This window comes from Telmatherina bonti, assembly GCF_933228915.1.
Source record: "Telmatherina bonti genome assembly, chromosome: 15".
In the NCBI taxonomy this organism is placed as follows: Eukaryota; Metazoa; Chordata; class Actinopteri; order Atheriniformes; family Telmatherinidae; genus Telmatherina; species Telmatherina bonti.
Genome location: NC_136613.1, coordinates 36,998,155 through 37,014,437, shown reverse-complemented (window position 1 = coordinate 37,014,437; position 16,283 = coordinate 36,998,155). Strand labels below are relative to the sequence as shown.

Below are 16,283 nucleotides of genomic sequence, written 5' to 3'. Positions count from 1 at the left end.
CCATAATAATGCACATATTATAATAATTGAAGTTCTTATGAACTAAGTATAAAACACTGTAAATGAGTGAAAAAGCATCCCATAAATGGTACCGAATGTTCTGACCGTGTGTCCTGACATCACATGTATGTTATATGTTATGGCAGCTAGCATAGACTCACGTCTAGCATTAAAACATTCAGGACTGTTGACCAAGTTCCCAGACCAACATGTGACCTTGTCCTGCTGCAAACACGAACCAGTTTCATTACATGTAGAGTAACGTCACTCAGAGAGACCTGCAGGCCTTCCTCCTCTTCTTCTGTCCTCTTTCTGAACTGGAAACCTGATGGTTTCACTGGTCTGTTGTCCACGATACACACCTGACCCGACTTTACGACACCACCTCTCCGTCTGTCAGTCAAGGTTGACGTCATGTGATGTGAGCAACGATGATGCAGGCAGATCCATGGGGGGTTTTACATTTTCACACAAATATAAAACATGTTAGTAGGACTGGGCGATATATCGAGTATACTGGAGATATCGTTGCTAGTCCTCTGTGCGATATAGAAAATGCCTATATTCGTCATATTGGAGTATCCTGTTGTCACGCAGGTGTTTTTAGCTGTGGGCGGGGGTTTCCTCCCTCCTCCTCCACTCTGCACCGCTTTGCACAGAGAGTTAAAACAAGCGCACCTCGTTACGTACATAACGTGAGCTACGTGCTACGTCATGAGAGGCAGCGTGGAGACACTTTCTCACTAAATCTGGCGACTTCTTGTGAAAAGCGACAAATCTAGCAGCTTTTACAGGAGTTATTGGAGACTTTCCTGGTGTTTTGGCGACTGACTTTAAAGCGCATATTGTAAAGTTATTGTCAGAAGGAGAGTCTCTCCCCGTCCTAAAGCACTCAGTCGCTCCGGCTGCAGCTGCAGCCAGTCAGAGGAGCAGAGAGGACACCTGCACGACTCCACCTACAGTCACAATGAACAGCCAAATCCACCACTGATCCCGCTCTGGATTACAGAGTGGGACGTAAATTACAACGTTTTTCACGTCACGCAAAAATAATTATTCTATTTGATTACATTCACAGCCTCTGTCACTTACTCACCTCATCCACTGTGTGTGACACAAGCATATTTATCTGGCTCCTCATGTCTCTAGAAAGTACAGAAAGCAGTGGGAATCAAACCCTGAATTAAAAACTGTCTGAAGCCGTTTATTGGAGACGATACGAGGACATTCTGCCTGGATTATAAGACTGATTTCTACGCTAAACTCTGCGATTAAAAAATACACGACAACTCAAAAACGTATCCATAAAGCAAAGCCTTATAATAGTTCATCATTTGAAAAGTCCCCCCTAGAGCACCTATTTTCATACGTTGCATTTATTACATCATGCAAAGGCACTTTATTTTGTTTTAAAATGACATGTTTCTGCCGCTGCTTTAACTGTTCAATAAATACGGTTTTGATCAGTTTGCTTCGTTACAATTTCATCCTTTTGGCATGAATGTTTAAAATCAGCATATCTTAATGCAGTATGAACAGTTATGTTTTAGTGGAGACACAAAATCATCTTACTGATGTGATTGTCTGCACCAAAGCATTCATTCAAGGTAAATATCGAGATACACTACTCACAAAAAGTTAGGGATATTTGGCTTTCAGGTGAAATTTATGGAAAATGCAATATGTTCATGCTACAGTGATATAATATCATAAAAGTAAGACATTTAAGTAGAAGGATGCACTACTGATTTCCTCATCTCAAAAAAAGGTAACAACAATGGTAGTTACACCACAACAAAAAATGTGAACGTCTCAATATCTGGTCATGTGCCCTTGAGCATCAATTACAGCTTGACAACGACGTCTCATGCTGTTCACAAGGCAACTTATTGCCTGCTGAGGCATGGCATCCCACTCTTCTTGAAGGGCAGCCCTCAGGTCATTGAGGTTCTGGGGTGCAGGGTCTCGAGCCTCTACACGACGGCTCAGCTGATCCCACAGGTTTTCAATGGGATTCAGGTCTGGAGAGAGTGCAGGCCGTTCCATTTGAGGTACACCAGTCTCCAACAGCCGTTCCCTGATGATGCGGCCTCGATGAGCAGGAGCATTGTCGTCCATGAAGATGAAATTAGGCCTGTGCTGTTCATGTAGGGGCACAATCACTGGATTAATGATGTTATTCAGGTAGTATGGGCTTGTCACTGTACCATTCACAAAGTGTAGGGCAGTTCTGTACCAAGTGGACACCCCTGCCCACACTGTAACACCGCCACCACCAAAAGCTGGCCTGGTGACAACAGTGGCTGATGCATAGCGCTCTCCCTGACGTCTCCAACATCGTTGCCGGCCATCATTTCTGCTCAGTGTGAATCGACTTTCATCAGAGAACAGCACTGAGGCCCACTGGTTCCTCGTCCAGCGTAAATGCTCCCTGGCCCATGCAAGACGATGATGCCTGTGCCTGGTGGTGTGGTCAGGTACCCGTGCAGGTCGTCTAGCACGCAGACCACGCTGATGGAAACGGTTTGGAATGGTCTGACGTGACACTTGGGTGCCTCTCACCTCTCTTAAACGTGCCTGGAGTTGAGTGGCATTCATCATCCGGTTTCTCAGGGCAGTGTTCACAATGTAGCGGTCATCAGCACGGGATGTGGCCAAAGGACGTCCACTTCTAGGCCTTTCTGTGACTCTTCCAGTCTCTCCATATCTCTGTTGCAACCTGCTGATGACACTCTGTGACACTCCAAGCTCAGTGGCCACTTCTGTCTGAGAACGTCCTGTTTGAAGCATGGCAATGGCAAGGGACTGTTGTTCCATTGTTAGGTGTCGTCTTGGTCTCATGATGTCAAAATGTGAACAGCATGATGAGGACAACTGTTTAAACACCAGCTCTAATTGAACCAGGACATTTATTGGTCAATTCAAGGATCACACACCTGCCGTGATTTTTGCCGTTAAGCTCCTTGTTAGAGAACAGCAACTTGTGCAAAATTTATTGAAACATTTAACAGTTGGACATGTGCATTTAAAAGCTTAGAGAAGATCACATTAAGTTCACCTGTACAGGTTTGAAGGCATTTTAGGCTTGTTGGGAAATTTCACCCAAAAGCTGAATATCCCTAACTTTTTGTGAGTAGTGTGTGTATCGTATATTGTGACATGGCATAAAAATATCGGGATATTACTAAATATCGCCCAGCCCTACATGTTAGTTTTATAATGGAATATCATTTGTAAGTTTACAGCAGTGTGTGTGTGTGGGATAATAAGAGGTCAGTCTGTCTACCTCGCTTTTCCTCTGAGAGAGACAAACCAGCTCACAACCTCTGCAGCTGATCCCCCTCCCATCTCCCCCTCCCCAACCCGACCCAGTCAGCTGGCACCGGTTCTGGTTGCGTGGGCTGGAAGGACATGTGTTGAGCTGGTTTATGATCTGGGCTGCTGGGTCCGCTGACCTGCAGGAGTCCCACTCTGTGGAGGTGCATCTCATGGCCGCTGCTTCCTCCTCTGCAGGTGGTTGGTGGGATGACCTGGTGCATCACAACCTGCAACTTTGACATCGACGTCGACCTTCTCTTCCAGGAGAACTCCACCATAGGACAGAAAATGTGAGTAGTGGCAGGTTGAGGGTGTGTCTCACTGAAGGTAAGCTGCATCTGTCCATCCAAAAGAAAATCCCTCATTGGTATCAGACCGGACGTCCTTTAGCTCTGGTCCCAGCAGCGTTCCCAGGCGGTTCCACTGGTCCCAGCGGCGTTCCCAGGCGGTTCCACTGGTCCCAGCGGCGTTCCCAGGCGGTTCCACTGGTCCCAGCGGCGTTCCCAGGCGGTTCCACTGGTCCCAGCGGCGTTCCCAGGCGGTTCCACTGGTCCCAGCGGCGTTCCCAGGCGGTTCCACTGGTCCCAGCGGCGTTCCCTGTCGGTTCCACTGGTCCCAGCGGCGTTCCCTGTCGGTTCCACTGGTCCCAGCGGCGTTCCCAGGCGGTTCCACTGGTCCCAGCGGCGTTCCCAGGCGGTTCCACTGGTCCCAGCGGCGTTCCCAGGCGGTTCCACTGGTCCCAGCGGCGTTCCCTGTCGGTTCCACTGGTCCCAGCGGCGTTCCCTGTCGGTTCCACTGGTCCCAGCGGCGTTCCCAGGCGGTTCCACTGGTCCCAGCGGCGTTCCCAGGCGGTTCCACTGGTCCCAGCGGCGTTCCCAGGCGGTTCCACTGGTCCCAGCGGCGTTCCCAGGCGGTTCCACTGGTCCCAGCGGCGTTCCCTGTCGGTTCCACTGGTCCCAGCGGCGTTCCCAGGCGGTTCCACTGGTCCCAGCGGCGTTCCCAGGCGGTTCCACTGGTCCCAGCGGCGTTTTCTGATGATTAAATGTGATTGTGAACAAAAAAGAGCTTAAAGTGGAACTATTCTGTTCATTTCAGGCTAATTTATTTTTATTTCTGAGACCAGAAGGGCTGGGATTGATGGAGTTATTGTCACAAATGATTTTATTTACTTCAGACCGACCCTCTCCGTAGGCTGTCAGATCAGCCTGCGGGCAAAACGAGTGGATTGAGACTCTTCCGCATTAAGCCCCGCCTCCCGCCGCTGCACTACATCGGGAGCGCGCACCGCACCTGCTTTCACCGTCATTGTAACGTCTCATAAACAGAAGGATTAGGCTCATATGAACTCAATAAAAAAACAAACTACAATGTCAACACATAGCATCCAGCCCTACATGTTGGAACCTGAATCAGAGCCTGGAAACGAAGTGGAAAACAGCAACCCACAGCAACGAATGCAGCAGGATGTCTCTCTTTGGTAAACTCACCAGCCATCGTTGGAAATAACTTTATCCCACGTTTTCCACCCGCCTGATGTATTTGTACATGCCCTTGTTAACCAGTAGAAGGTAACCAATCACCCAACCTTATCCCCCGGGACGTCACAAGGATTTCCACGTAGAAAAAACTCTCTAAAACCACGTGTTTTTTGTCGCCATGGAAACCGAACGGAGAAAATGCTGGAGTTCAAACTCTAACATGCGTTTAGGTGATAAAAAACAGTGTTGTTCACATGTCTGATGAGGATTCAACACTGTAACACTGTAGAAAGCTCAGAAAACTCCACATACCAGACAAGGAACTCTTTAGAGAAAATGTTTGTGTTCGTTTGAAGCATCAAATAGAGAAACTGCTGAAAATAAAGGTCCAGTTTCAGCTGAGGCTGAGCTGCTTCTGGCAGATTTCCCTCCTGGGTTTAAACCTTTTCCAGGATAATAAGGATCCACTTGGACCGCCCGTCCTCGAGGACAGGACCGCCCGTCCGCTGGGCTTTTCATGAGGACGGACTGGAGGCTGAATATGCAGACAGACATGATAAACGTTGTTCAGCCGGAGCTGAGAAATATAAACGTTTCTCTGTGAAGCACATTTCCAGAGTTCTTCCCATGAAACAGAAAACAGCACAGAGAACATGAAGCCCAAAGCTTTTAGCTGATGAGTGCAGATCTCAGGCTGAGACGACACAGAATGTGAGAAGAGTCAGTAGCCGCGCTGCACAAGGCGTTCTCCAGCACATCCTCAACACTCTCCACAGGGTTCAGGCCTGGCTCCATGTAGTCTCCTGTTCCCTAAACATGCCGGGGATGTCGACGGGCCATCAGGGAAGTTGCATGCAGGAATGATCCCTTCCAAGGATCTTACTTATTAGCATAAAAAGAAATCCTGATGGGGTCTTTAGTTTCTTCTGGACAGGTAGAGTCATTTTAATTAAGGATCAGCTGATATGATCCAGATATCTGCAGTCAGAACATGATGGATGGAAACCAGTAAGCTGCAGATGGAAGATTTCCACTGAGCAGAAATTCCTCCCTGATCATGATGATGATGATGATGATGATGATGTAAAATGCTGTCTTCCTGCAGAGCCCTGACGGAGAAAATCGTCTCTGTCCTACCGAAGATGAAATGTCCTCACCGCCTGGAACCCCACCAGATCCAAGGACTGGATTTTATCCACATTTTCCCAGTTATCCAGGTGGGAAAGAACCCAGTTCTTATAAAAACACAAGGTGGTCTCTGCTGTCAGTTTCCTTCACCATTAAAACCAGCAGTGGGTCCAACTCATCCCAGTTCCACATGCAGAACTACCTGGTCTGCAGCCCGCCTGACCAGTAACACCACAGCATGATAACCTGGAAAGAAGGAAAACTCCCAGTTGGAGGAGGGATATCAGAGATGAGTCTCCTTCCTGCCTTAAAGATTAATATGTTTAAATATGAAATATGAAACTGCACCTGGACACGTAGAGAATTACTTTTATTACAGTTATTTTTATTAGTTACTTTTATTACAGTAACTTTTATTACAGTATTAGTTACTTACAGTAACTTTTATTACAGTAACTTTTGGTTACTTTTGACAGTTTTATTAAATTTACTTTTATTACAGTAACTTTTATTACAGTATTAGTTACTTTTATTACAGTAACTTTTGGTTACTTTTATGAAAGTTTTATTAAATTTACTTTTATTACAGTAACTTTTATTACAGTATTAGTTACTTTTATTACAGTAACTTTTGGTTACTTTTATGAAAGTTTTATTAAATTTACTTTTATTACAGTAACTTTTATTGGTTACTTTTATTACAGTAACTTTTATTGGTTACCTTTATTACAGTTTTATTAAATTTACTTTTATTACATTTACTTTCATTAGTTACTTTTATTACAGTAACTTTTATTACAGTTACTTTTATTACAGTAACTTTTATTGGTTACTTTTATTACAGTAACTTTTATTTATTTTTGTTACAGTTACTTTTATTACATTTACTTTTATTACGGTAACTTTTATTAGTTACTTTTATTAGTTATTTTTATTACAGTAACGTTTATTAGTTATTTTTATTACTTACTTTTATTACAGTTACTTTTATTAAATTTACTTTTATTACAGTAACTTTTATTAGAGTTACTTTATTACAGTTACTTTTATTACAGTAACTTTTAGTTATTTTTATTAGTTACTTTTATTACATTTACTTTTATTACAGTTACTTTTATTACAGTAACTTTTATTAGTTACTTTTATTACAGTAACTTTTATTACAGTATTAGTTACTTTTATTACAGTAACTTTTATTAGTTACTTTCATTAGTTACTTTTATTACAGTAACTTTTATTACAGTATGTTACTTTTATTACAGTTACTTTTATTACAGTAACTTTTATTACAGTAACTTTTATTACAGTAACTTTTAGTTATTTTTATTAGTTACTTTTATTACATTTACTTTTATTACAGTTACTTTTATTACAGTAACTTTTATTAGTTACTTTTATTACAGTAACTTTTATTACAGTAACTTTTATTACAGTATTAGTTACTTTTATTACAGTAACTTTTATTAGTTACTTTTATTACAGTAACTTTTATTACAGTAACTTTTATTACAGTATTAGTTACTTTTATTACAGTTACTTTTATTACAGTAACTTTTATTGGTTACTTTTATTACAGTAACTTTTATTTATTTTTGTTACAGTTACTTTTATTACATTTACTTTTATTACGGTAACTTTTATTAGTTACTTTTATTAGTTATTTTTATTACAGTAACGTTTATTAGTTATTTTTATTACTTACTTTTATTACAGTTACTTTTATTAAATTTACTTTTATTACAGTAACTTTTATTAGAGTTACTTTATTACAGTTACTTTTATTACAGTAACTTTTAGTTATTTTTATTAGTTACTTTTATTACATTTACTTTTATTACAGTTACTTTTATTACAGTAACTTTTATTAGTTACTTTTATTACAGTAACTTTTATTACAGTATTAGTTACTTTTATTACAGTAACTTTTATTAGTTACTTTCATTAGTTACTTTTATTACAGTAACTTTTATTACAGTATGTTACTTTTATTACAGTTACTTTTATTACAGTAACTTTTATTACAGTAACTTTTATTACAGTAACTTTTAGTTATTTTTATTAGTTACTTTTATTACATTTACTTTTATTAGTTACTTTTATTACAGTAACTTTTATTAGTTACTTTTATTACAGTAACTTTTATTACAGTAACTTTTATTACAGTATTAGTTACTTTTATTACAGTAACTTTTATTAGTTACTTTTATTACAGTAACTTTTATTACAGTAACTTTTATTACAGTATTAGTTACTTTTATTACAGTTACTTTTATTACAGTAACTTTTATTACAGTAACTTTTATTACAGTATTAGTTACTTTTATTACATTTACTTTTATTACAGTAACTTTTATTAGTTACTTTCATTAGTTACTTTTATTACAGTAACTTTTATTACAGTATTAGTTACTTTTATTACAGTTACTTTTATTACAGTAACTTTTATTGGTTACTTTTATTACAGTAACTTTTATTACAGTATTAGTTACTTACAGTAACTTTTATTACAGTAACTTTTGGTTACTTTTATGACAGTTTTATTAAATTTACTTTTATTACAGTAACTTTTATTACAGTATTAGTTACTTTTATTACAGTAACTTTTATTAGTTACTTTTATTACAGTAACTTTTATTACAGTATTAGTTACTTACAGTAACTTTTATTACAGTAACTTTTGGTTACTTTTATGACAGTTTTATTAAATTTACTTTTATTACAGTGACTTTTATTACAGTATTAGTTACTTTTATTACAGTAACTTTTGGTTACTTTTATGACAGTTTTATTAAATTTACTTTTATTACAGTAACTTTTATTACAGTATTAGCAGTAATTAGTGGTAATGGATCCCAGCTGACAGCAGCTGCTCCAGAGGTCTGATGGTCCGAGCGTGTGTGTATCTTCTGCTCTCTCATATATGTGTGTGTGTGTGTGTGTGTGTGTGTGTGTGTGTGTGTTCGCTCCTTTCAGTGGCTGGTGAAGCGAGCCATAGAGACCAGGGAGGAGATGGGAGACTATGTCAGGTCTTACTCTGTCTCCCAGTTCCAGAAGACCCACAGTCTTCCTGAGGTAACCGCATCCATCACCTACACACACCATGTTGTCTTCTGTTGGGTGTGTGGGACCAGTCTGAGGAGGACCAGTCTGAGGAGGACCAGTCTGAGGAGGACCAGTCTGAGGAGGACCAGTCTGAGAAGGACCAGAAGACCAGTCTGAGGAGGACCAGTCTGAGGAGGACCAGTCTGGGGAGGACCAGTCTGAGGAGGACCAGTCTGTGGAGGACCAGTCTGAGGAGGACCAGTCTGAGAAGGACCAGAAGACCAGTCTGAGGAGGACCAGTCTGTGGAGGACCAGTCTGAGGAGGACCAGTCTGAGAAGGACCAGAAGACCAGTCTGAGGAGGACCAGTCTGAGGAGGACCAGTCTGAGGAGGACCAGTCTGTGGAGGACCAGTCTGTGGAGGACCAGTCTGGGGAGGACCAGTCTGAGGAGGACCAGTCTGAGGAGGACCAGTCTGTGGAGGACCAGTCTGTGGAGGACCAGTCTGAGGAGGACCAGAAGACCGGTCTGAGGAGGACCAGTCTGAGGAGGACCAGTCTGAGAAGGACCAGAAGACCGGTCTGAGGAGGACCAGTCTGAGGAGGACCAGAAGACCAGTCTGAGGAGGACCAGTCTGAGAAGGACCAGAAGACCAGTCTGAGGAGGACCAGTCTGTGGAAGACCAGTCTGAGGAGGACCAGAAGACCGGTCTGTGGAGGACCAGTCTGTGGAGGACCAGTCTGAGGAGGACCAGAAGACCGGTCTGAGGAGGACCAGTCTGAGGAGGACCAGTCTGTAGAGGACCAGTCTGAGAAGGACCAGAAGACCGGTCTGAGGAGGACCAGTCTGAGGAGGACCAGTCTGAGGAGGACCAGTCTGTGGAGGACCAGTCTGTGGAGGACCAGAAGACCGGTCTGTGGAGGACCAGTCTGTGGAGGACCAGAAGACCGGTCTGAGGAGGACCAGTCTGAGGAGGACCAGTCTGAGAAGGACCAGAAGACCAGTCTGAGGAGGACCAGTCTGTGGAAGACCAGTCTGAGGAGGACCAGAAGACCGGTCTGTGGAGGACCAGTCTGAGGAGGACCAGTCTGTGGAGGACCAGTCTGTGGAGGACCAGTCTGTGGAGGACCAGTCTGAGGAGGACCAGTCTGAGGAGGACCAGTCTGAGAAGGACCAGAAGACCAGTCTGAGGAGGACCAGAAGACCAGTCTGAGAAGGACCAGAAGACCAGTCTGAGGAGGACCAGTCTGAGGAGGACCAGTCTGAGGAGGACCAGTCTGTGGAGGACCAGTCTGAGGAGGACCAGAAGACCGGTCTGTGGAGGACCAGTCTGTGGAGGACCAGAAGACCGGTCTGAGGAGGACCAGTCTGTAGAGGACCAGTCTGAGAAGGACCAGAAGACCGGTCTGAGGAGGACCAGTCTGAGGAGGACCAGTCTGAGAAGGACCAGAAGACCAGTCTGAGGAGGACCAGTCTGAGGAGGACCAGTCTGAGGAGGACCAGAAGACCGGTCTGTGGAGGACCAGTCTGAGGAGGACCAGTCTGTGGAGGACCAGTCTGTGGAGGACCAGTCTGAGGAGGACCAGTCTGAGGAGGACCAGTCTGTGGAAGACCAGTCTGAGGAGGACCAGAAGACCGGTCTGTGGAGGACCGGTCTGAGGAGGACCAGTCTGTGGAGGACCAGTCTGAGAAGGACCAGAAGACCAGTCTGAGGAGGACCAGTCTGAGGAGGACCAGAAGACCGGTCTGTGGAGGACCAGTCTGAGGAGGACCAGTCTGAGGAGGACCAGTCTGAGAAGGACCAGAAGACCAGTCTGAGGAGGACCAGAAGACCAGTCTGAGAAGGACCAGAAGACCAGTCTGAGGAGGACCAGTCTGAGGAGGACCAGTCTGTGGAGGACCAGTCTGAGGAGGACCAGAAGACCGGTCTGTGGAGGACCAGTCTGTGGAGGACCAGAAGACCGGTCTGAGGAGGACCAGTCTGAGGAGGACCAGTCTGAGAAGGACCAGAAGACCAGTCTGAGGAGGACCAGTCTGAGGAGGACCAGTCTGTGGAGGACCAGAAGACCGGTCTGAGGAGGACCAGTCTGAGAAGGACCAGAAGACCAGTCTGAGGAGGACCAGTCTGAGGAGGACCAGTCTGAGGAGGACCAGTCTGTGGAGGACCAGTCTGAGGAGGACCAGTCTGAGGAGGACCAGTCTGTGGAGGACCAGTCTGTGGAGGACCAGTCTGTAGAGGACCAGTCTGAGAAGGACCAGAAGACCGGTCTGAGGAGGACCAGTCTGAGAAGGACCAGAAGACCAGTCTGAGGAGGACCAGTCTGAGGAGGACCAGTCTGAGGAGGACCAGTCTGTGGAGGACCAGTCTGTGGAGGACCAGTCTGTAGAGGACCAGTCTGTGGAGGACCAGTCTGTAGAGGACCAGTCTGAGAAGGACCAGAAGACCGGTCTGAGGAGGACCAGTCTGAGGAGGACCAGTCTGTGGAAGACCAGTCTGAGGAGGACCAGAAGACCGGTCTGAGGAGGACCAGTCTGTGGAGGACCAGAAGACCGGTCTGAGGAGGACCAGTCTGTGGAGGACCAGAAGACCGGTCTGAGGAGGACCAGTCTGAGGAGGACCAGTCTGTGGAGGACCAGAAGACCGGTCTGTGGAGGACCGGTCTGTGGAGGACCAGTCTGTGGAGGACCAGTCTGTGGAGGACCAGAAGACCGGTCTGTGGAGGACCAGTCTGTGGAGGACCAGAAGACCGGTCTGTGGAGGACCGGTTTGTGGAGGACCAGTCTGTGGAGGACCAGTCTGTGGAGGACCAGAAGACCGGTCTGTGGAGGACCAGTCTGTGGAGGACCAGTCTGTGGAAGACCAGTCTGAGGAGGACCAGTCTGAGAAGGACCAGAAGACCAGTCTGAGGAGGACCAGTCTGAGGAGGACCAGTCTGTGGAAGACCAGTCTGAGAAGGACCAGAAGACCAGTCTGAGGAGGACCAGTCTGAGGAGGACCAGTCTGAGGAGGACCAGTCTGAGGAGGACCAGTCTGTGGAAGACCAGTCTGAGGAGGACCAGAAGACCGGTCTGAGGAGGACCAGTCTGTGGAGGACCAGAAGACCGGTCTGAGGAGGACCAGTCTGTGGAGGACCAGAAGACCGGTCTGAGGAGGACCAGTCTGAGGAGGACCAGTCTGTGGAGGACCAGAAGACCGGTCTGTGGAGGACCGGTCTGTGGAGGACCAGTCTGAGGAGGACCAGTCTGTGGAGGACCAGAAGACCGGTCTGAGGAGGACCAGTCTGTGGAGGACCAGAAGACCGGTCTGAGGAGGACCAGTCTGAGGAGGACCAGTCTGTGGAGGACCAGAAGACCGGTCTGTGGAGGACCGGTCTGTGGAGGACCAGTCTGTGGAGGACCAGTCTGTGGAGGACCAGAAGACCGGTCTGTGGAGGACCGGTCTGTGGAGGACCAGTCTGTGGAGGACCAGTCTGTGGAGGACCAGAAGACCGGTCTGTGGAGGACCGGTCTGTGGAGGACCAGTCTGTGGAGGACCAGTCTGTGGAGGACCAGTCTGTGGAAGACCAGTCTGAGGAGGACCAGTCTGAGAAGGACCAGAAGACCAGTCTGAGGAGGACCAGTCTGAGGAGGACCAGTCTGAGGAGGACCAGTCTGAGGAGGACCAGAAGACCGGTCTGAGGAGGACCAGTCTGTGGAGGACCAGAAGACCGGTCTGAGGAGGACCAGTCTGTGGAGGACCAGAAGACCGGTCTGTGGAGGACCGGTCTGTGGAGGACCAGTCTGTGGAGGACCAGTCTGTGGAGGACCAGAAGACCGGTCTGTGGAGGACCAGTCTGTGGAGGACCAGTCTGTGGAGGACCAGAAGACCGGTCTGTGGAGGACCAGTCTGTGGAGGACCAGTCTGTGGAAGACCAGTCTGAGGAGGACCAGTCTTTGGAGGTCTCAGACTTAGAGGACTTAGCAGGATGAGGACGAAGAGGGGCGAAGAGGGACGAAGGGGGGCGAAGGGGGACGAAGAGGGGCGAAGGGGGACGAAGGGGGGCGAAGAGGGACGAAGGGGGGCGAAGGGGGACGAAGAGGGGCGAAGGGGGACGAAGGGGGGCGAAGAGGGACGAAGGGGGGCGAAGGGGGACGAAGGGGGGCGAAGGGGGACGAAGAGGGGCGAAGAGGGACGAAGGGGGGCGAAGGGGGACGAAGAGGGGCGAAGGGGGACGAAGAGGGGCGAAGGGGGACGAAGGGGGGCGAAGGGGGACGAAGGGGGGCGAAGGGGGACGAAGAGGGGCGAAGGGGGACGAAGGGGGGCGAAGGGGGACAAAGAGGGACGAAGGGGGGCGAAGGGGGACGAAGAGGGACGAAGGGGGGCGAAGGGGGGCGAAGGGGGACGAAGGGGGGCGAAGGGGGACGAAGAGGGGCGAAGGGGGGCGAAGGGGGACGAAGAGGGGCGAAGGGGGACGAAGGGGGGCGAAGGGGGACGAAGAGGGACGAAGGGGGGCGAAGGGGGACGAAGAGGGACGAAGGGGGGCGAAGGGGGACGAAGGGGGGCGAAGGGGGACGAAGAGGGGCGAAGGGGGACGAAGAGGGGCGAAGGGGGACGAAGGGGGACGAAGGGGGGCGAAGGGGGGCGAAGAGGGACAAAGGGGGGCGAAGGGGGACAAAGGGGGGCGAAGGGGGGCGAAGGGGGACGAAGGGGGACGAAGGGGGGCGAAGGGGGACGAAGGGGGACGAAGAGGGATGAAGGGGGACGAAGAGGGGCGAAGGGGGGCGACGGGGGGCTAAACAGGTGTCTGGTTCTACCTAGCTGCTTTTGTCTCTGGTGTAGGATGAAGAGTTCCTCCAGAGGAAGGGCAACGCTGTGAAGGCAGTTCTGGATGTCCTGGTAAGCCATCGGGTCGGGGGGGGGGGGGGGCCTCGCAGGAGCAGCATGCAGATACGGTCTGGTCTTTTCCAGGAGGTGTATAAACCTCAGAGGAGGTACAGGAGGCAGAAGGAAGCAGGAGATCTGCTGGATGAGGAGTCCAGGGTCCACTCCACCCTGCTGGAGTACGGCAGGTAAGCTCTGCACCTGGTCAGACTGTCTGTGTGTGTGTGTGTGTGTGTGTGTGTGTGTGTGTGTGTGTGTGTGTGTGTGTGTGTGTGTGTGTGTGTGTGTGTGTGTGTAGTCCATCTGAGAGTGAATTCTCCATTTCTGTCACGACAACATTGAACTCATCCAGCTGGTAAACCAGCAGCCTTCCGTTCCTCATGGATCCCCTGCATGATGTCGTAGCGCCCGATGTCATCCGGTCAGGCTCTAACAGTCGCTGCTAGGATCTTCGGGACGCACAAACCCCTCCACCACGATAAGGTGACGGCGCAGGAATCTATAATGCATTCGCGCAATATGATGTAGGTTTATTTCTGATGTAATTAACATTTTGATTTTCAACAATAAACAGCATCCTACTGAGCAGTTCCACAATTCAGTCATGAAAATGAATTGAAATCATAATGTATTTAATACATCATCAACAGATTATATCAACTGAGTTTGTCTAAACACAAGCAGACACATCGTTAAAGCAGCAACATTAGTACCGTTCCTGATTATAGGAAACCTCTTGGTTCGCATTTGTAATTAATCTGTTAAAAACTCTACATTACATCAACATATTTCCAAACATGGACATGATATCAGGTGTGTGTGTGTGTGTGTTATGTTGATTTTGAAAGATGCAGACCAGAAACATCTAAAAAAAAGAAAAAAAGCTAAGCAAAATGGCTATAACAGGCTGTGCGCACGTAGGCACGCAGGGTGTCTGTCATGCAACCTATTATTACAAGGTAAAGCTAAACTTATTGTGAGAAAAAACCCAAAAATAACACAAAGGCCCACCTGGGAGGCTCTGTACAGGTACAATTTACATAATACTCTGGAACACAGTTTAAAAGATATATGATGCTGTCAGATGAGATGAAGATACGGTGGTCTCGGTCTGCTTATCTTTGAAAGAAAAAATTACAACAAAAAGTCAGGTTATACTTTGAGGAAGTTCTGCTCAGAGGTTCTTTTCTGTCTGTCTCAGACTTTTCCTGACTGTTCCTATCTGTATCTGACTGTTCCTATCTGTCTCTGACTGTTCCTATCTGTCTCTGACTGTTTCTATCTGTCTCTGACTGTTCCTATCTGTCTCTGACTGTTCCTATCTGTCTCTGACTGTTCCTATCTGTCTCTGACTGTTTCTATCTGTCTCTGACTGTTCCTATCTGTCTCTGACTGTTCCTATCTGTCTCTGACTGTTCCTATCTGTCTCTGACTGTTCCTATCTGTATCTGACTGTTCCTATCTGTATCTGACTGTTTCCATCTGTATCTGACTGTTTCCATCTGTATCTGACTGTTCCTATCTGTATCTGACTGTTTCCATCTGTCTCTGACTGTTCCTATCTGTATCTGACTGTTCCTATCTGTATCTGACTGTTTCTATCTGTATCTGACTGTTCCTATCTGTCTCTGACTGTTCCTATCTGTATCTGACTGTTCCTATCTGTCTCTGACTGTTCCTATCTGTATCTGACTGTTTCCATCTGTATCTGACTGTTCCTATCTGTATCTGACTGTTTCCATCTGTCTCTGACTGTTCCTATCTGTATCTGACTGTTTCTATCTGTCTGACTGTTCCTATCTGTATCTGACTGTTTCTATCTGTCTGACTGTTCCTATCTGTATCTGACTGTTTCTATCTGTATCTGACTGTTTCTATCTGTATCTGACTGTTCCTATCTGTCTCTGACTGTTTCTATCTGTCTGACTGTTCCTATCTGTCTCTGACTGTTTCTATCTGTATCTGACTGTTTCTATCTGTATCTGACTGTTCCTATCTGTATCTGACTGTTTCTATCTGTCTCTGACTGTTTCTATCTGTCTGACTGTTCCTATCTGTATCTGACTGTTCCTATCTGTATCTGACTGTTCCTATCTGTATCTGTTTCCATCTGTCTCTGACTGTTCCTATCTGTCTCTGACTGTTCCTATCTGTCTCTGACTGTTCCTATCTGTATCTGTTTCCATCTGTCTCTGACTGTTTCTATCTGTCTCTGACTGTTCCTATCTGTCTCTGACTGTTCCTATCGGTCTCTGACTGTTCCTATCTGTCTCTGACTGTTCCTATCTGACTCTGACTGTTCCTATCTGTCTCTGACTGTTCCTATCTGTCTCTGACTGTTCCTATCTGTCTCTGACTGTTCCTATCTGTCTCTGACTGTTCCTATCTGTCTCTGACTGTTTCCATCTGTCTCTGACTGTTTCCATCTGTATCTGACTGTTTCCATCTGTCTCTGAC

The 16,283-nt window shown here is 46.7% G+C and overlaps 1 protein-coding gene across 4 annotated transcripts in view; it reads left to right on the top strand.

Moving 5' to 3' along the window:
• Positions 1 to 16,283, top strand: part of ccdc93 (CCC complex scaffolding subunit CCDC93) — a 48,872-nt gene that overhangs the window by 1,158 nt on the left and 31,431 nt on the right. For all 4 annotated transcript variants that reach the window (XM_079254906.1, XM_079254904.1, XM_079254905.1 and 1 more), the window contains exons 3-7: positions 3,514 to 3,608; positions 5,902 to 6,013; positions 8,898 to 8,996; positions 13,785 to 13,841; positions 13,914 to 14,014. In XM_079254906.1, coding sequence (XP_079111032.1) covers positions 3,514 to 3,608; positions 5,902 to 6,013; positions 8,898 to 8,996; positions 13,785 to 13,841; positions 13,914 to 14,014 — 464 coding nt within the window. The remainder of the gene's footprint in view (positions 1 to 3,513; positions 3,609 to 5,901; positions 6,014 to 8,897; positions 8,997 to 13,784; positions 13,842 to 13,913; positions 14,015 to 16,283) is intronic.